The 24,159-nt window shown below is 43.1% G+C and overlaps 1 protein-coding gene across 1 annotated transcript in view; it reads left to right on the top strand.

The window, feature by feature from the left end:
* Positions 1 to 24,159, top strand: part of LOC131896393 (collagen alpha-1(XXII) chain-like) — a 206,000-nt gene that overhangs the window by 165,309 nt on the left and 16,532 nt on the right. The window contains exons 8-11 of the mRNA XM_059247011.1: positions 4,183 to 4,236; positions 14,034 to 14,087; positions 16,720 to 16,773; positions 21,114 to 21,167. Coding sequence (XP_059102994.1) covers positions 4,183 to 4,236; positions 14,034 to 14,087; positions 16,720 to 16,773; positions 21,114 to 21,167 — 216 coding nt within the window. The remainder of the gene's footprint in view (positions 1 to 4,182; positions 4,237 to 14,033; positions 14,088 to 16,719; positions 16,774 to 21,113; positions 21,168 to 24,159) is intronic.

A 24,159-nucleotide genomic window follows, 5' to 3' on the forward strand; every position in this document is an offset into this window, starting at 1 on the left:
GCCATTTTATGAAGATACTGCCTGTGGCATTCCAGTGTGTGGTGACATCTAGACATCTATGCTCCTTTGATGGGTCTCCCCCACTGCCTCTTGTCAGTCCATCTGTCTGACGGTGAGCTATTTAGTATGTCTAGTTGCCACAGTGGACCTTCACACCCATGTTTGCCTGTCACATAGACAAAGCCCAGGAGCTGAAGAAATGGTGCCTTCTTTAGAGCCAGCAGTCTGGGAACTCAGAGGAAACTCTGCCTTCCAGATTCTCCTTCTCGTTAGCATTTTTATAGAGAAACAGATCAGAGGCAATCAATCAATCCAAATTTAGTTGTGTCCTTCTGGGTTTAGTTTCTGGGATTCCCCTCTCTCTGTTATCATCTTTTAGTGGCAGGGTAGAGACACACCAAGGCCACTGGGTTTTACGTACATCCCAAGACATCTTATGACACCTAGAATTAAGGTTAACCCAGCGTAAGCCAACCATAAGTAGTGTGTACGTAGAGATTCCTTCCTTCAGGATAAAGTCCAAATGTATTCTTTTAGTATAGAGTGTAATCTGTTGTTCTTTTTATTCATATATTCACTTCATCACTACCTATTTATTGGTTTCTCGAGACAGGGTTTCTCTGTGTAGCTTTGCGCCTTTCCTGGATCTCACTTTGTAGACCGGGCTGGCCTTGAACTCACAAAGATCCGCCTGCCTCTGCCTCCTGAGTGCTGGGATTAAAGGCATGTGCCACCACCGCCCGGCCACTACCTATTTTTGATACTCCATTAAATGTGTGCTAAGACCCAGTGGCACACACCTGTAACTTCAGTACTTGTGAGATTGAAGAGGAGGATCACAAGTTTGAAGCTATCCTAGACTATATAATAAGTTACAGGACAGCCCAGACACATAGTGAAGCTGTCTACCATTCCCCTACTCCACAAAAAAATGTGTATTCTGTATGTTGGTCAATATGTAGACACTGGAGAGATCCAAAATCGAAAGCTTGAGGCTGGTTTTCATGGAGTTCATGGGCTGGCTTGGGTAGAGTGGTGCATAGGTAGTTTCTCCTAGAGTGGAAGGATAAAATTGAGAGTGAAATCCCACTTTAGCAGTGAAAACTACTCCACAAATGCAGAAAAGAAGAAAAAACAGTTTTGCTATTGAATAAGCATCCAGCAGGAATATGTGGCACACTGCAGGCAATATGTTAAGAAATGGCTAAGGCAAAGAGAATTCCCACTTCATATAGCCAAGCATGCCAACCGCCCATTGTAGGCATTTTATCAAGAAAAGCCACAGTAAGCCCTTAAAAAAAGTGTTCAACCACACCATTTTTTAAATATATATTCTTGCCATATATTCACCTGGTAACTGTGACACTGGGTCAGCTGATTGGCTTTATTTGGAGTTGAGAGAGAAAATATTTTCCCTCTGTGTGATAGGAGGAAGCTATGAAACTTGGAGCATGGACTGTGTTAGCATTCTACAGAAATCAGATATTAGAGACACTTCCTTGCTGATTGTATTCCAGAGATGACTCTCGAGAGAAAGATACTCATGGGTTAAAAATCTGGCAAAAAAAACCAAAAAAACAAAAAAAATTTAGGTTTGAAAATCATTTGTGTATATTTCAATGTGAGAACTCACGATGACGTTATCCAAAGTGCCTGCTCAGGAAATGGGTTTGTGGGGGTGGCGGCGGCGGGGGGGGGGGGGGGAGGGGGAGAGGTTGTCTCTTTTCTTATTATAAAAAGGAAGAGTCAAGTTCCTAATTAATAATAAGTTCCATACTTATATGGGACAAATAGAAACACAGATCTGAAATACAGTCTTTATTTTCTCTCCTGTACCTTGAACACTGTCTGTTTCCCTGCAGAGATCACACATGTAGGTACATTTAGCTTGTGAATGTATGACAGGAACCCAGACATCCCTCTAGAAACTCTGGAACTAGGATCAGAAAGTGAATCCTAGAACCACTTTAAGTAAGAATACTTGCCCTTGATCCAGTTCTCCAAGTGATGAAGTCATCAAAGTAAATGTGTTTGTTTGTGACATTTCTCACGCAATATCTTATAGGCTATGAGTGGGCATGTTGGATTCTTACAGAACTTTCTTCTCCTGGCTTATTTTTAATAACACAAGGAACTTTTTAATTTACTCTGTAGGCCTGCAAGAAGAAAGGAGATAGGAGAAAGTGTTCTAAAGGGATAGGGGGCAGGGAAAAGGAGACAGTGATAGCATATATGTGACATGCAAGCAGGGTTGTTGCAGGAGACAGGGGACCAGTGATGTGAGGGCAGGGAAGGACAGCATATGAGTAAATAAGAATAAAGTATAACAACATAAGGATGTGAACATACCACAACAAAGTCCGTAAATCTGCATACTAAACAATTAGTTTTAAAACCAAAATAAATAAACAAATGAATAAAGGAAGAAACGAAGAAAGGGAGAGAAAGAAAGAAAAAGAGAAGGAAGGAAGGAAGGAAGGAAGGAAGAGAAAGAAGAAAGAAAGAGAAAGAAGAAAGAAAGAAAGGCAGCCTCTTGTTTAAGTTGAGCATGTTATGGTTACTCTCAGGAGTCCTCACTTTGGGGTGCTGCCAGTAGGTGGCTCTCGGGGTGACTGCTCCAAATCAGTGAGGGAGCATTTTAGATAAATCCCTTCAGACTCCCCGCAATAGACTCTTTCATCACAGTGCCAGCAAAGGGATATGCATCCTGAGGGTTGAAAAACACTAGCAATAGCAGTTGTAACTCAGGCCATTCTGAAGTTCAGACCCACTCTGCTCTGTTCCTCGTGGAAGAGCTGGTGGTTTTCTGTGATCCCCATCCTGCCCTCTGGGAAGCCCCTCTTCAGAGTTGAACATCTGCTGTTCTAGGTTTTATAAAGCAAGAACAACCATCCCAAAGTGCCTACTGTGTATAATCATGTATGTATGTGTACATATGAAGCACATGGACATACACAGTGAGGCACTCCATGATCCCAACTTCATCACCCACTTTGAGTACACTGGATATTTGTCAGTTCATTATACTGTTGCTCAAAGCAATAGGAGTACATGGCCAGGTTGTTTAGTTCTGTATCAGGTCTCCTGTGTGGTGGCTTTCAATCCCTGAACTATAATTTCTTTAAGTTCTGTATGACAAACAGGCAAGGTCTTTCCATGGCTTTCAACTCAGTGCTGGTCTCCACACTGTTCTCCATACTGTCCTCATCCATTCCTCTCTCCCCACATGAATGTGCCATAGGGCTGCCTAGTGAGATTGGGACTAAGAAGCTGGTATTCCTAGAGTGAGTGGTTTGGCAAGAAGCGAAGATGAAGGAGGCAGTACAAGGTAGAGCTCCCAGAAGTCTAGTCGATGAGAGAGAAGAGGGATTCTATGATCAAAGGGCATCAAGATCATGATGGGGAAACCTACAGAGACAGCCAAACCAAACTAGTGGGAACTCAAAACCTTTAGATCAACAGCTGGAGCCTCCATGGGACTGGACTAGGCCCTCTGCATAGGCAAGACAATTGTGTAGCTTGATCTGCTTAAGGAACCCCTGGCAGTAGGATCAGGATTCATCCCTGGTGCATGATCTGGCTTTTTGGAGCCCATTACCTGTGGTGGGACACCTCGCACAGCCTTAAGGCAGGGGGAGAGGCTTGGACCTGCCTCTATTGAATGTGCCAGGATCTGCTGACTCCCCATGGGAGGCTTTACCTTCTTGTAGGAGGGAATGGACTGTGAGTGGGGGTGGGGGCAGAGGCTGGAGGATCGGGAGGAGGGAAGAGCGGGATCTTTGATTGGTATGTAAAATAAATAAAAAAATTCTTAATAATAAAAAAAAACAAGGTGGAAGCTTGTCATATTTTTCATCCTGATTGCAGAAACAGTACACTATTAATTCCTACCCTATTCTGTTGGCCACAGAGACTAATTATGATTCATATGAACATGGGAGGCAGGAGGTATCAGGCCACCTTGGTACCCGGATACCACATCATCACTAGCTAGATGTGTTAGTGGTGGTTAGGCCTGTGATTTCATGGCCACGTTTGATACCATTGCTTGCCTAGACCCTTTGTCCATGTGTCAGGAAGACTCTGCATTGTAAGGCTGATGCCTGGTGATGATTTCAATTTGAGCTCCTCTTTGGAATTACTATTTTCTTGGTGTACTTTGTCCTTTTGCCTCTATTACAGGGAGATACTGGGCCCCAAGGCCTCCCAGGGCCTCCAGGAGTAGCTGGACCACAGGTCAGTGAATCCTAATAAACATCCTGTATTTTCTTACTTCACTGCTTCATCTAAGTTTGAGGTAAGTAATGCCTGATAGCCTTAATATCTGGGGAGTCAGGTCTCAGGTTGTGTATCTGATGTTCTAGTGACCTGGGAAACTCAATGCAGCCCACTGACCCTCAGTTTCTCCCTTATACCTGGTATGTACACTATGACCATCAAGGGCTCTGGAATGTGTGGTACTTACTAATAATGAATTTGGTATCAGACACCTCAACTTCAGTGCATAGAATAAGACAGCATTCAGAGGAGTGTTAGCCCTGAGTTGTAGGATGCATAAAATAATGGATGATCAATGATAAAGGTGATCCATGATAAAGCAGTGAGGAAAGTGCTTCATAAGTGTGATTGGGGCCGGGCGGTGGTGGTGCACGCCTTTAATCCCAGCACTCGGGAGGCAGAGCCAGGAGGATCTCTGTGAGTTTGAGGCCAGCCTGGGCTACCAAGTGAGTTCCAGGAAAGGCGCAAAGCTACACAGAGAAACCCTGTCTTGAAAAACCGAAAAAAAAAAAAAATGAATGTGATTGGGCTCTGCTACCCCCATGGGAACATGAGATACACATTTAAAGCCAGCTATGTGAAGCCACAAAGATGGAGTGGGGGAGGCCACCACGGAGAAGGGAGGCATGTTCTCAACCAACGAGTAGACAGGGAAATGCTCTTTGGCTGTCAGAACAGGTGTTCCTGGCCTGGAGTACAGGGGCTGTCAGGGTCAGGCCTCAGCTATAAGAAGAGAATGCACAGAGCTGGGATAGGAAGAGCAGAGGCAGGCTCACGTCCCACCCTTGTCCCCCTTAGTGCTCACTGGTGAATACTCTCTGGTCTCCTGTGGCCTCAGTGCCAGTGGTTAGGGAGGAGTGGTTCTGTGTGTGTCTCTTCCTGTGTCCTGCCTAGGTGGAGTGCCACTCTTCAAATAGTGTGGATAGGAGGGATTTGAAGTCAGGAGGGAAACATGGGTTTGGACTCTCAGCCAGGCATCTTAGAGTTTCTTCACTGTGCTGCCTTGCTGTTTTAATAAACTGGGAAGTGTCATCTTGACAACTGAAGGTAAAATGCTGTCATCAGCACCTGGCAACTTGCAGACTCTCAGTTTATTGTTCTTTAAGTCCCTGGAGTCACAGCCTGTGGGGGCGCTGAAAAAGATAGAAAATCCAAGAGGTAGCCAGAAATCTCAGTAACCAAGGTAGTAGAAAATGTAATACCTTTGGGAAACTTGAAATGCATATAGTAGATTCAAAAGGAACAAAAAAAAAAATATCAAAATTTAAGCAAAGGCAAGACCAACCCTACCTTAACTGACTGTCCTCACCCCCTTTCTGTTAGTTCCAGGTGGTCAGAACCCCTGCCTGGTTACAGTTTGAAATTCCATTCATTTTGGTTTCTCTTAATTGATTTTAGAGTTTTAAAATATTGCTTTGGGGTTGCACTTTAATCTTGGTTACTAAAAAACATTTTTTTTTTTTTAATCAAAGTGCTTGGGCTGTTTAGATGGCCCAGTGGTTAAAGTGTTTGCTTCCAGGCCTAATGACCTGGGTTCAATCCCCAGAACCCATCTGGTAGAAGGAGAGAACCAGCTTATGAAAGTTGTCCTCTGACCAGCACACATTCCCTGTGGTGTGTGACTCCCCTCAAAATAAATGTAAAAAATATTCAAAGGTGAATGCTTAATCTAGACCCAAGCCCTTTCACATGGTGTTGACTTATTTTAGGTTTATCCAAGTTTATTTTATCGGAATGTAAGTGTGTACGCTACATGTGTGAAGTGCCTGGGGAGGCTAGAAGAGGTTGTTGGATCCTCTGGACCTAGGGTTACAAATGGTTGTAAGCTGCTACAAGCTGAACCCAGGTCCAGTACTCTCAACAGCGTCATGCTTATTACTATCACAAAGCAATAAATCAAGTAAAAACTATTGGTCTGACCAAAACCAGACCTTGGATGGATCGTGATGAGAAATATCTAGGTCTCCCAGGCCCTGTCGGCAGCTTGAGATGGCTACCATTTGTGATCCATATACTTTGTCAAGATGTAGATGGTTTTGATACGGTTAAGAGTTTGGCTTCAAAAACTGCCATTATTAGATCCCATTGTACAGACCAGGAGATTTTTGCCAAGGGCACTTTTATATAGTGTGCAATACCAAGAAAGTGTAGCGTCACTGAATGTCCCACTAGCCACTGCATGTGAATCTCCTTCTGTGATCCTGCAGGGAAGGCTCAACCATTCCCCTGGAGAATTCTATGCAGCAACTTCAGCTTTTCCTTAATTGACCTTTGCTGCCATTATGCTGGCTGCTGGGTTTAGTTCCTGACAGGAAGGAGCCTTTCTCCAGGGAGACAAAAGCAAATCAATTAAACCAGTGCACTTCCTGCATTGAAAAGAGACAATTTCTCTGTCATTTCAACCCGGCAGCAAGCGCTGATCTTTTGGGATGGAGTCTCCATTCTTGTTCTCTCATGACTTACCACAAGGGAGGGCATTCTTTAAATATTTTGAAAGAGCTCTCACCAGAAAAAGAACAAAGCTTGGTGCTGCATCTAAAAGCCAAGGCCCTTGCTCCTCCCGTTGGTTTCTGGTTAGTGATCTTGAAAAGTCTTTGGTGCTCAAGAAAAGCCTCCACAGTAGCAATGTCCTAAAGGACCAGGTTATTGCCTAGATGATATGGCCTCCTGGAGAACTGAACATGATACTGCAAGGGGAGCTTTTCTCATCTTAGAGATGAGGAAGCTAGAGTTTAGCAAGACAAGATGTGAGGAACCAAGCCTACAGCTAGTATAGCTGAAGTTGACCTACAAGTCCATAGGTCATCATATTTCTAACTAATACCAACACCAGCACCCAGATCAGCTTCCAGTGGAGACCAGTGTTCCTTCATTCTAGGCTGAAAGTAAGACCCTTGGGGTAGCCTGTCCTAGTCACCATGGAGTGTTAATAAATGAGTCACAGAGGCATTGGTGCCTTTTTTGAAAGCCCACAGGTTGGCATCTTGGTTATTGGTTTTGAAATCAAGCTACTTTTTCTGCTCTTCAGTTTCCCCATGCCTCTTTCCAGAAAACAGACTTGTTTCTTCTCTGTTCATTCTCACCCATCAAACAACAGCTTTGCAAGATTAATGGACACAAAGATGAATTGATTCAGCAGAAAATGCTCCCCATGACAGAGAAGCAATAGCCACTGTAAGCATCCTTTGGTCACTGAAGACCTTGAGTGTTCACTGGTCTCCCTGCATTGCCAAGAAAAGAAGGCCTGGCTCTTGGTTTGCTGCTGTGACTCAGTATCTGGCCAGCAGCCTCCTGTGATTCATCCTGCCTGCCTCTGTGTTAGGCTGTCTGCAGAAGCTGAGGCTGGGGATGTCAAGGAGCTCAGCACCATGGATAGCTTCAGGGTTGCATCCTGAGTTTTGAAACTCTGGGCCAGGGCCCAGAGACTGGGTGCTGTTGTGCTCCATGTCCTTGTAGAGGAGGAACAGGGAGTAAGATGGCAGTCATGGTGACAGCCCTGGGAGCACGTGTTTCTTCATTCAGCTATAGGAGCTTTTCCGGCATTGGTCATGGTGATTGTTTAACAGCTGCGTCTGCAAAGCATTTTATTTCCTGCTCAGTGCACATTCGCAACCAGTCCATGGGTCTAATGGGACCCAAAAATGGACCTGGAGATACCCCAGAGAGCAGACATCCTCTTTGGGAAGTTCCAAATAATTTTGAGGAGGCAGAGGTAATACTTATTGCTGTTCTTATTAACAGATAGTACCCAGCAACCCCATCTGTCAGAGGTCATCAGGGCCATTTGCTTCATGATCTCTTTATGAGCAGGCATATCTTCCATCCACAGGTGCTGTCACATGCTCCCTTTAACACCTTTCTTCCAAGTCAGGTGGTACAGGGAGAGATGAGATATAGGCCATTCTTTTGATGCAGGGAAGAAACCAACAGTCTGGTGGGGGCACACAGAGAAGGCAGTGTGGCTGGAGACCCTTATATCGGCAGTCATAGGCTTGGCTTTAGAAGCCGGTACCTCTCCAAACTCCCCTGCCTTCTGCTACCTGAATGAATTGACTCACTAATTACAGTATTTGGACATTTAGCCAACTTCTCCTACTCTTCAGTAGGCTATTTAAAGATTCTGCCTGGACAGATGGTTTGCTCATGAGTTTTAGTAGCCCAAACCTGATTATAACTCTCTTTGTAAAAATCTAAGTGTCAGGGAATGTCTAGGAACCAAACAAAAGAACATTTATAAAGTCTGGCATGTAGGAAGCATTTAATACACGTGACTGATGGTGGTCCTTATGGCTCTTAGGTCATTGGACTTAATAACAAACACAAGAGGAATCTGGAGAAGAGCAGACAACTCTAAAGAAACCAGTGTCATGGGATAAGGGGCGACCCATGATGCCCCCTGAGGAGGTGGATTTTAGTTACACAGAGGGATTAGGCGGGATTTGCCATGCATTTGGTTGGGATGGGGTCGGTGTGGGGGGTATTCTAGGTAGGAAACAGCTGGGCCTCATGGGAGAGGAGCAAAGCCTTATTTGCTTCAGGAGTTCATGCCTTCTTCCCTACAGCTTACAGATCCCATGAGGATATCGATCCAGCAGATTTGACTTACAAAGGATAGCACAAAGACAGACTGTAAATAGTGGAAATATAAATAAAATGGTACCACGGTTTGAAAACTAATGCTTATATTAGTGTATAATTTTTAAAAAGCAAATTGAAGTCTCTTTCCAGCCTAAGAAACCTCTCCTCAAAGATAGAAAAAGAAACAATCTTATCAATACCCAAACACTGATCCAGAGTGCAGTGTGCACCAACCGTATGCTCAATAGGAGACTGAGGATTAGAGAAACTTCAGTCTTAGGGAGCCTGTCTGCATGGTTGACCTCAGCATGTACACATGTCTCAGGGAGTGCTAACTGCTACTAAGATAAAGGACATGGTAACGCCATTTGTCAACCACATTCATTCCAGATGTGCTAGGTACCCAGGTAGTCATCAATAAGCTCCCTGGCTTACTTGTTGTAGAACTGAGGGGGCATACAAGCATCTCCAGTGTCTGTCACAGGGGGTAGTTTTGTGCCTGTGGTCTAGACTTCTGCCAATGTTAGTTCCTGCGTTCCAGCAGGAACTGGGAAAGGGAGGGTTTTTTTTTTCCCCCATGTTTATTAAATTCCAAAGAGATGATTACTAGGTTCTGAGAAAGACATAATTGAGTTCCTGGCAATAAATAAGCAGAAGATTTGTATATTAGTTACCTTTCTATTGCTGTGATAAAACACAGCAGTGGAAAGCAGGTCATCAGGCCCTTGGAGTATGCCTTGCCCCAGATCCCTCCTGTGCCCCCATTCTCTGTTCTCTGCTTCATGACTTCCCTGATACAGACTTTTCTGCTCTCTCATGCTACTTCTACTGTGATGACTAATATCTCTGAAAATGTGAGCCAAGATAAATAATTCATCATTTTCTCTCAGGTATTTGGTCATAACTATGCAAAAATGACAAATACACAAGTATTTTAAGAAAACTGTATTGTGGAGTGATATAATACCCTATTATTAATTAATTATAATTTTTCACTTTGGAATCAAGTTTATTGCTGTTCTGTAATTAGCTACTGGAAACAGATATCAGGCAAAATGTACCCAATCCTACTTATTTTTTAAAATCTTTTTTTAAAAAAATTGAGATTATAATTATAACATTTCTTCCATTTCCTCCCTTCAGGTCCCCCATATACCCCTCCTTACCCTCATTGAAATTCATCTCCTCTTTTATCATTGATTTTTTTCACATGCATATGTGTGTGTGTGTGTGTGTGTGTGTGTGTGTGTATTCTCCTAAGTATAACATGCTCAGTCCATATAATGTTCCTCATATGTATATTTTCAGGGCTGACCACTTGGTACAGACAAGCAATTGGTGTGCTTTTCCCTGGGGAAGACTATTTCTCCCACTCTCCTCACTCCTTAGTTGCCTGGAGTACTTTCTTTAGGGTTGAATTGAGAAACAAAAATGAAGCCTTTGGAAAGGTTGCTCAATAAACATCTAAAGAGAACTAGGCGAGTGAAATGGTCCTGTAGTTCTGTAAGGAGAAAGACCCTGGGAAGATGAGATTTAGATCTGCCTTTTGATTGTGGTGCTTTCAGTGAGCAACCATGTGCTCCATCTGCTGTTAACATGGTTGATCTGCTTTCTCCACCGTCAATCAAATCTCAGGATGCCAGAAACCACTCAAACCAGGCATCACGGCCTCGGAAAAGAGTCAAGAAAGTAACGTGGTTGGGGGCAGGCTGCTGCTTACATATTTGATAATCAGGCAGATTGACCTAGCTTAGATCCCAGAGCTTACTGATGTTCTGTGACTGCAGGTGGTGATTGGACCTGCTTATTGACTGTTTCTTTTTTTCTTTTTCTTTTTTTTAATGAGGTAGGGTCTCATGTTGCCCAGCCTAGTCTGGAACTCACTATGTAAATGCTAATTATCTTGAACTTCTTAACCTCCTGCCCTCCTTGTCCAAGTATGGGAATTATAGCAGGTGCCACAGTTCTCAGCCCAGATTTCTCATCAGTCTGCAAAGATCAAGGTCAGAAGCAGTTTCAGTGCTAAAAATCAGGTGTCTTAGACATATTACATACTTAGCCATGAGCTCAGCTTATAGACAAAGAGCTGCATGGAACAGGATCTTTTGTGGAAAGCTCTGACACCGTGCCCAGCAAGGCAGGGTATCCATAAATGTCAGACCCCTTCCTGCAAGGAAGTGAGTCATGTTTGGAGGTGGCTGTGTTTGCACAGCTCTTCGGCTGTAGTGGGCACAGAGACAGGGACAACTGTGGGGATTCTGAGCTGCTGGCATTTTTATTGTTGCCAGCTGCACGTTGAAACCACTCTACAGCTAGGCTGAGGACTGGGATTTGAAAGAGATCCATTTACCTTTAAGGCCAGTTGTCCTGAATGTCACTGAAGCAGCATGCAAGCTCTATGGCACTGCTTTGATTATGCAGTGGCTGCAGACAGAGTGCCAACTTTAGACACCGAGCAACACTAGATATAATAGCATGCAAAGATGTTGGAATGAGTGTTTTTCCTATGAACTGGTCTATTCCTTCCTCTAAACAATGGCACCTAGCACTTTATAAGGGTCAGTTCATCTAACTCTCATAGCACAGCCTGGGGACTGTGAGAAAGAGTGTCGTTAGCATGACATCAGTGAGCCACTGTGCACTAGAGTGAGCTGGATGGGAAGAGTGCTGGACTTCACACCTCATGAGAAAACTTTGGCTTTGGACTCTCTGGACTCTCATATGTTGACCTGCACCCATCCCTAGTCATTCTGGATGGACAGATTGATTGAGATCTAGGGAGGGGTATGACCTGCTTAGATGCAGAGATGAGGGGGGAAGGGAATGGAACCAGTACTAGACTGATTCAATGCCAAGGACTCTTCATAGCACAGTAGATTATTTTAAAGGAACCAAAGAGATGCTGTATTAAAGTTTACTGTAATACAGTTGTTAATACAGTAAGTATACTTGGTGTGGTGGCTCACTTCTGTGATCTTAGCACTTAGGAAGCTGAGGCAAGAATAATGGTACAAGTTTGAGCCTAGCCTGTGCTACATAATGAGTCTCAGGGCTGTTTTGGATACAGCATAAGAGCCTGTCCGATAAAAAAAAGCCACATCTGGTGGCTCACACTTGTATTCCCAGTATTCATGAAGCAAATGTACAGGAGTGTTGCTGTAAGTTTGAGGCCAATTTCGTCTACATAGTGCCAGGATAGCCTGGGCTATAGTTCAAGAACTTGTATTAAAACCAGACTAAAACAAGACAAAACACAGAAAAAAAAAAAAACAAAAGCAAAAGATATGACAAGTAAACTGGATGAAGTGGCCACTTCTATAACCCCAACACTAGTGGAGGCTGGAGAATGAGGAGTTCAAGGCTAGCCTCAGCTACATAGTGAGTTTGAGGTCAGTTTGAGCTTTATGCAATTCTGTCTCAAGGAACAAAACAAAACAAAAATACCAACATGACTGCCCAAATGTGAGCTGAACAAGGATGATACCAACACACATGCCAAAGTGGATGAGAAAAATCCCACAAGGTCTCAACCCTATACAAAGAATTATGGACAACTAAGAAATGCTAGGAGCAGAAGAGGTGGCCTTCCCTAGGGAAGAGCATACCAGTTAGTTGTTCAGTGCCAAATGGCCAGCCCTGAAACACACACACACACACACACACACACACATATATGCATGTAATAACAATGATAAAAGAGGCCATGGATTTGAAAGAGAGCAGGAGAATATACAGGAGAGTTTGAAGGGGAAGAAAGGAAAGGGAGAAATATTATAATCTCAAAATAATTTAAAGCTACCCACAGAACCAGGAGAGGTGACAGTTAAAATTTTGGAAATTTGAATCATAACTTTTAAGTTGAATCTATAAAAATATTTCCCATAGGTTGCATGCTGTAAGTATTGTGGTGACTGTTGTGATAATAAATGGTGATAAGAAGCGGGTAGGGATGGGGTGATGACTGTTAGGTACTGGTGCTGGTGGTGGTAACCATAATGATGGTGGTGATGCTAGTGATGAAAAGGGGATGGCGATGATTATGTTGACCGTGGTGCTGATGGTGGTAACCATAGTGACAGTGATGGTAGTGATGATAGTAGTGAGGTGGGGATAGTGATAGAGGTGATGATTAGGATATAGTGATGCTGCTGACCATGGTGATGGTCCTGACAGTGGTAAGGATGATGGTCAGGTAGTGATGATGATGCAGATGGTCACTAAGTACTCTCCCTGAGCCTATCACTGGCCTATGAACTTCATGGATTTTTAGGTCACTTGTAGTGACCTAAATTCACGGTAGCTCCTTAACAGATGCGTCATTATCACCATTCTCATGTAGACGGAAGGGAGGGGTCCAAGCCCTCTTCCCAGTGGCAGGCAGCAAAAGATAAAGTGAGGATCAAAGTGCCAAATAAGAAAATGATAACTATAGCAAATAGTTATAATAGTACCACCTTCTATGTGAAATGCTTCTATGCATCATCTAGCAGTTTAATCTGGGCATTCTCTAAGGTGGTTATCATTAATTATTTTTGTCATTGTTGGTAATTTGTTAAGAAAAGTACTATGAGTGTTTGAGTGGTTCCTTCAGGTCCCACAGCCAATACTAGGGGCCTACAGAACATGTATGTGGAGAAAGTGACCACAGAGTTCAGTGTGCAGCGCTCCCTGGTCTCTTGTCTCTACCTTCCTTCTACCTTTCTCACACACCTGCTCTTCAAGACCCACTGACCGACCCTCCCTTCTTCCTCTGTCTCACCTTCCTGGAAGACCTCATACTTTTCTCTTTCCCTCAGCCTGGACCTTCTTGTCCACCTCTCACTGTGGTTACAGATACAATCTAGGACCGTCATCCACTCTTCTAGTGATACCTGCCATCCATCACTGTGTTCAGGTTCGGGAGTGATATACCAGGCTCAGGGAACTCAATCCTGCCTTCCTCCCAGCCCTGTTTGCTTATGCTTCCCCAGGGGATCAGAAACACAACTAAACAGTGTCACCAGCAGCCTTTCAATCAGGGCTTGCGTCTGTCTGCTGTCACCATGGTTGGTGTGCAGCAATAATCTGCTAAGAATTTGAAGAGTGAGCAAAAGCACCGAGGTATACTTGTGTATTTGCAGTGACACTCTAGTGAAATGTCTTGTGACCTGACTTGTCCTTTCTCTTTTCTTTCCAAGGGAAACCAAGGAGAGCGTGGTGCAGAGGGTGAGGTGGGACAGAAAGGCGATCAGGTAAAGCTGATTTCCGTCATAAAGAAGCTTGCATTGGTTGTAAGAAAGGCCTTTCTCATCTGTGCCCACCTACTGCTTCTGATGCCACCCTTGCCTCTTCTGTGCCTGCAGAGGAATGTTTGAATCTTGATTTCCTGCTTTCCATCTTGACCTCTCTGCTTACTCTCATCCTGATCCATCTCCCAGTTGTCTGAGGAGCCTTCACCTTTTCATTTCCTCCCCTCTCTCCCCATGATTGCTTCTCCCTCACCGTTGGTGTTTTCATTCTCCAGGAAGCACCCCTTTATCCCTCCCTCCATTTCTTTCTTTCTTTCTTTTTTTTTTTTTTTTTTTTTTTTTTGGTTTTTCGAGACAGGGTTTCTCTGTGTAGCTTTGCGCCTTTCCTGGAACTCACTTGGTAGCCTAGGCTGGCCTCGAACTCACAGAGATCTGCCTGGCTCTGCCCCCTCCCTCCATTTCTTGAGCTCTTCTTTTTACACTCATGGCGCTGTTTGAAGTGCTTCACAGCACTCCCTGAGCCAGTCCTTACCTGTTCAGGCTAGCTAGACCCTTCTACTAATGCATGGGAGGCTGACACCAATACTGAAGCTCTCTTCCCCATATGATTCTGAGATACTGCTTCCCCACTGTCCCCCAACCAGTAGCTCTGGCTGATTCCGTACAGCCTTGCTTGGGAAGCTTTAGTGATTACTAAGTGACTTGTGCATTGTCTCCATAGCCATTATTTCCCCTGCCTTCTCTTTCCCAGTCTCTACCAGCCCTCCCCTTTCTGCTTTCACACTGCTCTGCATCTCACTCCAGTGCTCATGGTAACTAATTTCATGTCGGGCACTGCTCCAGAATCTGAGATACGAAATGAGCAAGGGTGGATCCTGACCTCAGGGCATATTGATACAGGTGGGTGGAGGGTGAGCCACTGAGCCAGAGATCCTCAAGCAGCCAAAGGAGAGCTGTGCTTAAGGTTTTTTCCCCTGTATTTGGAGAAACAAAAGGTATCTGGGTTATTATACCAAGGACAACATGTCAGCATCAAATACTCTATGCATTGTAATGAATATTGTTTGTGTTTTCCAATTGCAGGTTTGAAGACATAGGAGAGAGAAAGATTAAGTTCTCATTAAATTCTACATTATAAAAAAAAAATGAATGGCTCATTCTATAACTCACAGGAAACTCCAGATGTGAAAATAGATTATTTCTGTAATATTGTCATAGTATTGTTGTCATAGCTAAATTACTCCAAGCTTATTCTGTTAGGGAGGTACATACACATACACGCATATGCATACACACACACACACACACACACACACACACACACACACACAGAGCACGCACTATAGATATGGAGCTTGGTGGGTAACAGTAAAGTACTTGTCTTGAGAGTGTGAGGGATGAGTTTGATTCCCCAGGGCCCGTGTTAAAACAAACAACAACAAACAAACAAACAAAAAACAAACAAAAAGCTGTTGTGGTGGCCTGCAGATGTAATCTCAGCACTAGGATAGTGCAAACACGTGATCCTTGGGGTTTGCAGGCCAGTAAGCCTAGCCTGCTCGGCAAATCCCAGGGCAATGAGAAACTCCCTATCAAAAACAATTAGTATGCATATCTGTAAGGTTGGGAGTATAATAAAAATAAATTTTCAGGTTCCATTTAAATATAAGATACAGTCTCTTTTATTTGACCCCTGAGGGACATTACTGGGCCTTGTTCTTTGGTCTGTACATGCATCTCTCTCTCTCTCTCTCTCTCTCTCTCTCTCTCTCTCTCTCTCTCTCTCTCTTTCTTTCTCTCTCTCTTCTCTCTCTCTCTCTCTCTCTCTCTCTCTCTCTCTCTCTCTCGCACACGCGCGCACGCGCGCGCGCGCACACACACACACAGCACTTTACACCCTTGGCCTTGCTAGCCATAGAATAAACCAACCATGACTGAAAATGTTTTTAGGCTTTTGTCCTTCTTATTATCTCTGAAATAATGTGATAACAGCTCTTCCTTTAGTATTTCATTGCAGTAAGTAGTACAGGTTGTCCAGAGATAGTTAAAAGTATGTGAACAGGTGTGTAGGACTCATAGGTGATTCTGTATAAAGGACTCGAACACCTTGAATTCTGGTGTCATTGGGAAGATATCCCAGAACCAAGCCTTGTAGGGGTGACAACTCTGTATAAATGTACATACCCATTTTATTTATTTATTCATTCATTCATTCATTCATTCATTCTTTAATGGGACATTGCATGTATATCTGGAAGGTTGGGAGTATAATACAAATCATCTTTCAGGTTCCATGTAGATATAAGATACAGTCCATTTTGTTTTGATCTACATCCTCAACTACTTCCATATGCTTTTTCTCCACCGCACATGATTTTGAAGCAAATTCTCTCTCAAGACCTATTCATTTATAAATATTATGATTAACTCTTTTGAACCTATGGAGTCATTAAGGTACATGATAAAGAGACCCTTTGTTCCCAGAGTCTTCAACCAGACTTGTCACTCAGCTTAAGAGGCAGACTCTGGATTGGTTATTGAAACTACCTCGTTTCAGTTGAAAACTGTTGTTGTTTCAAGTTGAAAGCTTTTTTAAGGAGTCACTTTTGAATAATTATCTTCTGTGTATTACTAGGGTCACCCTGGAGTTCCAGGCTTCATGGGTCCACCAGGGAATCCTGGGCCACCAGTAAGTAGACTCTCTAATGACAATGACCGTTGTTTCTTGGTTTTGGCATTCAAGGCATGTATCCATTCTCCATGGAGATTGTATCACACTGGACCTATCTTATTTGAAGGGATGGGGTTACCCTTAAAGTGTCCAGGGGTAAGAAAGAAGTGAATGGGATGAATATTGAGGGATTTGAGTAGCCTTGAAAGATGGGCTACTCAGGGTGATCTTGGGCCTAAGGGTCCCTGGTAAGGAATGATGAAGCCAGTATTTCAGGGTAGGCTCTTGAGTAAAGAACTCCTTTACATTGAACTTGAAGATGCCCATAGAAGCCTAGATCCTCCCCAGTTTTCTGGAATCAATAAGTAATATTACAAATTATTGTTCACTATTATTCTTTTTAACCACTTATTGTTATTCTCTGGCATTTTTGATAACTATAAATGTCTACTATTCCTACCATCCAATTTTTTTTTTTTTTCGAGACAGGGTTTCTCTGTGTAGCTTTGCGCCTTTTCCTGGAACTCACTTGGTAGCCCAGGCTGGCCTCGAACTCACAGAGATCCACCTGGCTCTGCCTCCCGAGTGCTGGGATTAAAGGCGTGTGCCACCACCGCCCGGCCCTACCATCCAATTTATTGTGCCATTTAAGCAAAGAATTTCCTTGCTCTTGTAGTAACTGTAGCCATGACATTGACACAGGGCCTCGGCATTTTTCTGTTCCTACAGATTAGTCATGTTGTTTCTCTGCTTGAAGCCAACTGCAATTGCAGCTCTTAGATTCATGGAAGGTAGCCATGACAACCAGCAGTGGCAATTACTGTCCCTGCTGGGCCCAGGACCCCAGAGATTTTCATGGATTCTTTATGAAACTCTGTCTCTCAGACTTTGCAAACACGGCCACTCCGGATGACTCAAAGCCTACTGAAAAGGAACCTGGGCCTAACAGAAACCAGGATTTTAAAGTAAATTTTGTAAAAGGGAGTCAGTTTGGATTATGAAGTTAAAGTTTCGAATTGAAGCTTGATTTGTTTGTTGTGTTCTTTGCTTTTTATAGACGGTGTGTGGGTGCATGTGTGTGTTTGTGTACGTGTGTCTGCATGTGTACATGTATATGCATGGAGATGCCTGCAGAGTCCAGGAAGGGGGCATCAGAGCTCCTCAAACTGGAGTGACAGATAATTATAAGATACTATGTGGCTGCTATGAACCAGCCCATGTCCTCTGCAAGAGCAGAAAATGTTTTTAACCATTAGACCATCTCTTCTGTCCTTGCTTTGTCTTTTTAAATAGCAACTCACTGACTTCTAGTTGTGTTAATTGATTAAAAAAATCAAATTTAAAAAAGTATTTGTTGAATGAAATCATGTAAAAGCATGAAACAGCAATTGGCCTTTTATAGTAAACCTTTACATCAAGTTCACAATAAAATCAGTCATTTCAAAGAATGAAAAATTCACTTTAAATCTCTGATATCATCTCCCCACTCCTAATATCTCTTATGTCAACAGCTTTTTTAATTTCCCAGCCTCAATTCCTACCTGATCTTGTTCTGCTATGTGCTTTTGTGGAGGAAATCATAAGAGACTGATTCATTTGTTGTCATTGAACTGCATAGAACTTTAAAATTCTTTCAAGGTTTATAATTTTCCTTAGTAAATCATGTTGCATTGTATTTGCATACTGTCCCAGTAAGCTTCCTGTTGCTGTGATAAAATACCATGACCAGAAGCAACATGGAGATTAAAGAATTTATTTGGCTCACACAACCCAGGTCACATTCCATCACTGAGGGCAGGAACTCAAGGCAGGAACTGAAGCAGAGGCCATGGAAGAACTCTGCTTACTGGCTTACTCTCTAAAACTTACTTAAGCTGCCTCCTTATAGCACCTAGGACCACCTTCCCAGGGGTAGTACTGCCGTAAGTAAGCTAGGCCCTCTAATATCAATCATTAGTCAAGAAAATGTTCCATAGATATGCACAGAGTCCCATCTGATGGAGACATTTTCTCAGTTGAGGTTCCTCTTTTTCCCCAGAAAACTTTAGCTGTGCCAAGTTGACGAGAAAGGAAGAAAGAAAGAAAGAAAGAAAGGGAGAGAAAGAAAGAAAGACACACACACACACACACACACACACACACACACACACAAACCACAACACAACCAGCACACCTATTTTATTGTTAGATCCAAAAATCAGGCAGATGAAATCCTGACAAAGGTGGGACTCCAGTGGATATTGAGGAATGCCATTGGCATTAATCAAAAAAGATCATATGAGAGACAAGTGGCTTTATTAAAAATCAGTTTATTGGTGAATAATTTCTTGCCATAGTAGCTTTAACCTCCAAGTGTACCCCATCAGCTGAGAATCACAGAGGATGGACCCACCCTTAAACCTTCTTTCCTTCATCCTGAGAGTTCCAAAACGTGTACATGGCTCTAGTACCTTCCCACCAGAAATGGCTATAACTTAGAGCTCCTTGATAGTCACAGGTCCTGGCTTTGAATGCTCATGCGAAAGGATGAGTCTGAGACACAGAGGCAGGTCACAGTCAGAAGCCAGTGGGTCTCTTTCCAATGGAGGAATGCTTTCAGCTTATGTAAATGCTTACTGAGCATCTGTTTTATGTGCTTTTTGTGCTGCTGTGCTGGAGATTAGGTGATGAGTCAGCCCCTAGGCTCAGTGGCTGGTCCCACAGAAGCAACTCAGAGAGCAGAGAAGCAACCAGCTTGGCCATTTATGCAGAAGTGCTTACTGTTTGGCAGGTCCTGTCCAGGGTATCCCATGGTCTAGGCTCCAAGCCCTCAGAGCTCTTCCAGCATTTATTTTCTGCTCTCAGCCAGTGTGCCTCCACCAGATAAAACTTTTACCACTTTCCTACTATGCTTTTGATTCCAACTTTACAAAGTCCAGGGTGCGGAGAAAGAAACTTTGGCTAAATTTTTTTTGAAAAACAAAACAGAACTTCATGCTATTTGTTTAACTATTACCCATGTCCCTGTAGTTCATGAACATTATTTGGCTTCTTATCTAGCCTAAGAGGTGTAGGCACATCAAACAGCATTCTGCTCTAAGAACTTGCAATCCATAGAAAAAACAGTCATATTTACAGCATCAAGTTTCGTTGAAGTGCAAGGCTATAATATGGTTATTTCTCTGTCCCTATAACATGGCTAGCACCCAAGGGGGAAAAAACCACCAACAACACTGAATTGGTATATATAAATCAATCAAAAGCCTCTGAATAGTTATCAATAAAGTTCTTTGAGAACTTGTTTGTGCATGCTTCCACGGTTAGTCAGTAAGTGCTGTGGCTCTTGGTCCTTGGATGGAAGATAGACTTTTGGTATTAGATGGCCCTTTGTGCAGAGAGAGTCCTTGGGGTGTTTTTGGTGATGGCTAGTTCTTTATACATGTTACCCTTTTCAGCCCATTCAACAACCTACATGTGGTGGTTGCTCTTTTTCTGCATTTCTGGGATGTGGAGGGGTAACGTAACTTGCACTGGGTTGCAGAGCTACTCTGTGAAGAGGCAGGATGCACACCCAGAATTCTGAGTCTGAGCTTCTGTCTGAGCCTGTCCCCCTGTCCTGTACCCAGCACTTCTTCCAACTCATCTCAAACATTCCCCATCTCCTTAGGATGGAGGCAGTTTCCATACGTTCAGAGAGGCAGAAACCGAACTTGGATCACATGCAGCTTATGAATGCTAGCAAGAGGCAAATGCCTAAATTCACCTAAAGAATTGCTCCCTTCATCCCCTAGCTCATTCTGCCCCCACTCCCATCTGATTATTCAAAAATATGGACTAAGTATCCAGTATACTCCAGGAGCTTCTTAAGTTCCCAGGAAGAGAAGAAATCATGGAAGTTGTGATGTAGGAGGGGTTAGAAAAGAGGAATATAGGCAATAAATGAATTTGAAGTTATCGAACACTGGGGTATCAGGCATTGACACATGCTACAGCAAAAAAAAAAATAGCTACAAAAGAGGGAAAGACATTACCATGGTTTGTGAAGGGCCAGTGCTTCAACTTTTCAATCTTGCAGGTATCGAGTATCTCTCTTAGAAACTGATGCCTGAGGTGAACCTGTGGACATGGGGACAAGGCTGTAGGCAGAAGGAACAACAGCCCCAATAGCAGTGGTATAGACTCATGCCTGGGGCTCACCCTGCACTGCCTACTCACTTCTCTGGAACTCTTCTACCACCTTTTTTGCAAGTGTGAAGATTTTCTGTTGTCTTAGGGATGACTGGTTGGTTGATCAATGCTTCGCCCCTTCCTGGACTGTGCTTGCTCCCCCAGCCTCATTCCAGCTGCTCTGAAACTGGTCTTCTGCCTTGTCTTTGCAGGGAGCGGATGGAAATGCAGGCCCTGCAGGACCACCAGGACTTCAAGGGCCCCCGGTAAGTTCTGTGGGAGACAGAATCATCATTCTTACGCTGAGCGTTAGGACTTTTTAGAGCCCCGTGTTTGCCAGCTCTGCTCCTGTCCTCTCGTATTGTGAGCCCCCATATTCCTGAGGCTCTGTTCACTGCCATGCAGGGCAAATTGCCTTCTGCTAGGTGTCTCATTACTTTACCATTAAAATGAAGGTTTTGATCGAGTGGTCTGGTGACCTGTGATTCCCCAGTGAAAACAAGCTCTAAATATCCATTCCATCTCTCCTTGTCAGCGCAGTGTCTGAGTGTGGTTCTGAGTAACCACAGGTGATGGAGATGCCCATCCTGTGCTGTGGTGTGCTCAGCTGTGTTTCAGGCTGGTGACAGCTCTGTTATCACAACTGTTCCAGAGGAAGATACAAGTTGGAAAGGAAGGTCATTGCTCAAAATCCCCAAATCACAGCTGGTGTTGTTTGCAGTTGAACTCAATGCTTTCTAATCTCAAAACCTAGAATTCTTTTCTTTTCATCAAGCTGCTAGAACCACATCAGGATTCAGCGCCAAAAAGAAAAGCTGAAATACAGCTTGGGAGGCATCATGCTGGTTGAATACATGTACAGCGTTTAAAGATATACATCCAATATATCAGTACCCCTTATCCCTTCTGGCTTCTCTCCAGCCATTTCAGCCTTGTAATTTAGAGAAGCCTAGAATTGTCCTACCCATTTTATGAATAAGGAAAATGAGACTGGAGAAGCAGTCAGCATTTAACAGAAGAGTCAGAGCCAACAGCTGGTTACAGGAAGCCCGGCAGCATTGTCACAAAGCATGAGGTTGGGCTCCTGCTCTTGTGTCTCTGGCAGGCTTCTGTGCAGAAGGACCCTGAGGGTGCAGTTAGCAACAGCACATCATTCTTTGCCAGCATGGAAAAGTAGTGCCCAGTAGACAAAGGCACACAGGAAATTAATGTTCAGCTCGGGACTTAAGTCAATTTGAAGACATCACTTTGGTGTTCTTTCAACTATTTCACCCCAGCTCACCATGGAGCGCTGAGATTGAATAGCTGGCAGCCCCACGGCCCTTTGTAGGATCATCCCGTGGTCAATCCGTTTGAAGCAACCCATGCATCAATCCCAGGGTAGAAAGTACCGCAGGCAGCTTTTTATTGATTCTCAGACCATAAAAGATTTTCCCAATAAAACTAATGGACTGTTTGCCTGAGGAGAATAAGATACTGAGCCTAGTTGTAAAATCATTACATTGCTACGAATTAAACTCTATTAAATAAAACTTTGATTCTATCATGGGACCCCTTGGTAAGCTATGGGAGCAGTTGAAGCTGCCCATAGTCCTGATAGATTACTATAAATATTAAATTTGGGTATGGGCAAAGTTTTCTTAGGTGAAATGATGTTGGCTGGGTAATATGGATACACACAGTTCGTGAAATCCTGAGTATTCTCACTGTTTTGAATTAAAATATATGAACCACTCACCATTATTTTGATATGACATGAAGGGCCACAGTATGACACTGAGTCCCCAGATGACACCTCTTACAATTACTCTTATAGAACACGATGTCTAAATAGCCACTCCTTGGTACTAAAAGTGGTTTGAGGACAGAGCTCCTCTGAAGCAACATGAGTGGAGAATTTTAGATTGTCAGAGTTTTTGTTGATCTTTTATAGCTGCCGTATAGCTACCTATTTATGTGGCAAGGAGCTCGAGTTTTCAAAGCTGAATTAATTTGAAAAAAAAATCATTATTTTCTATTTTCTGCCTGATTTCAATTAGTTGCTTAATAAATATTTAAATGTGTTAATTCCACAGCAAGTGATTGGTACAAGCAAACTTAAGGGAGAAAGTCCCGTGTCACCTTGTGAGCATTCAGCTCTAAAGAGAGATTGGGGAGATGCTGTGTGCAGACTGGGCCAGGGTGTTCTGGAAGACTGGTGGAGCTGCCTCTGTGTGCTGGAATTTGTCGCTGGAGGCTAGTTAGAGAGTGTCCGTCTCCTGCTCTCGGTCAAGTGAACTGCTTTGTAAATATTAGAGAAGTGTTTATGATGGCTGGGATGTCAAGAGGCAGAGTCCTCTCCTGAACTTGCCTCCCTCACCTGAGAATCAAGTGAATGGTTTAGCTCAAGGCTTAGCAAACTTTATCTATGAAGAAACAAATAGACTTTTCGTACTTTGTGACACACAATTCTCTGTTGTAACTACTGAACTGAGCTTCAGTAAGGCAGCATGAGCCATAGACAATACACATACTGATAGGGTATGAGTTTCTGCTAATAAAAGTTTATTTACAAGAACAGACAGATGACTGGAAATTGTTGACCCTGTTCTGGAATCACTGTTTTTCCATTTGAAGGTTCTTAGAACAAGGAGCATCTAGAGAGGTATCCAGAATGTTCCATTAATAGTATTTGAAATTCCCCAGTGTTAATTGAATATTTGATAGTATATATATCTACACTATTTGCATATGTGGTGGTAGATTCTGTAATGGAGGAGAGATGCTGTGTTTCACTGGATCAGTTATTCCGCATAGATCTGAGAGACAGTGTGTCCAAATTGTCCTAAATGTCTTGCAGCAAATTGAAATCAACTCAAAGGCATATCACCTTCTCTATATTATTTTAGTAACTTTTTTCCATGCATATGAAAAATGTGCATACATTGCAGAAGCTTTTAACAATGATAAAAATAAAGCATGATCCTTTCTGCACCAAACTCAAGTATCTGTACAACAATCTCTCTGTGTTGTAAGCATGTGTTTCTATCTTCTTCATGGTTTAGATTTGGCTGAAACATAGTCATGCAGTTTACATACAGTACAAATAGTGCTTAACAAAGGAACTGTGTTTTGGTCCACTGATGGGGCCATTTAAAAAGATCTATATAAATGCAGAATAAATACACACTTTTGCTTGTTTTCACTTATATTTTGACGGTAAAATTATAACCCTTTAGAACAGAGGTTCTCAACTTGTGGGTCATAACCCTTTGGGGG

Source organism: Peromyscus eremicus, chromosome 20 (assembly GCF_949786415.1).
Source record: "Peromyscus eremicus chromosome 20, PerEre_H2_v1, whole genome shotgun sequence".
Classification (NCBI taxonomy): Eukaryota; Metazoa; Chordata; class Mammalia; order Rodentia; family Cricetidae; genus Peromyscus; species Peromyscus eremicus.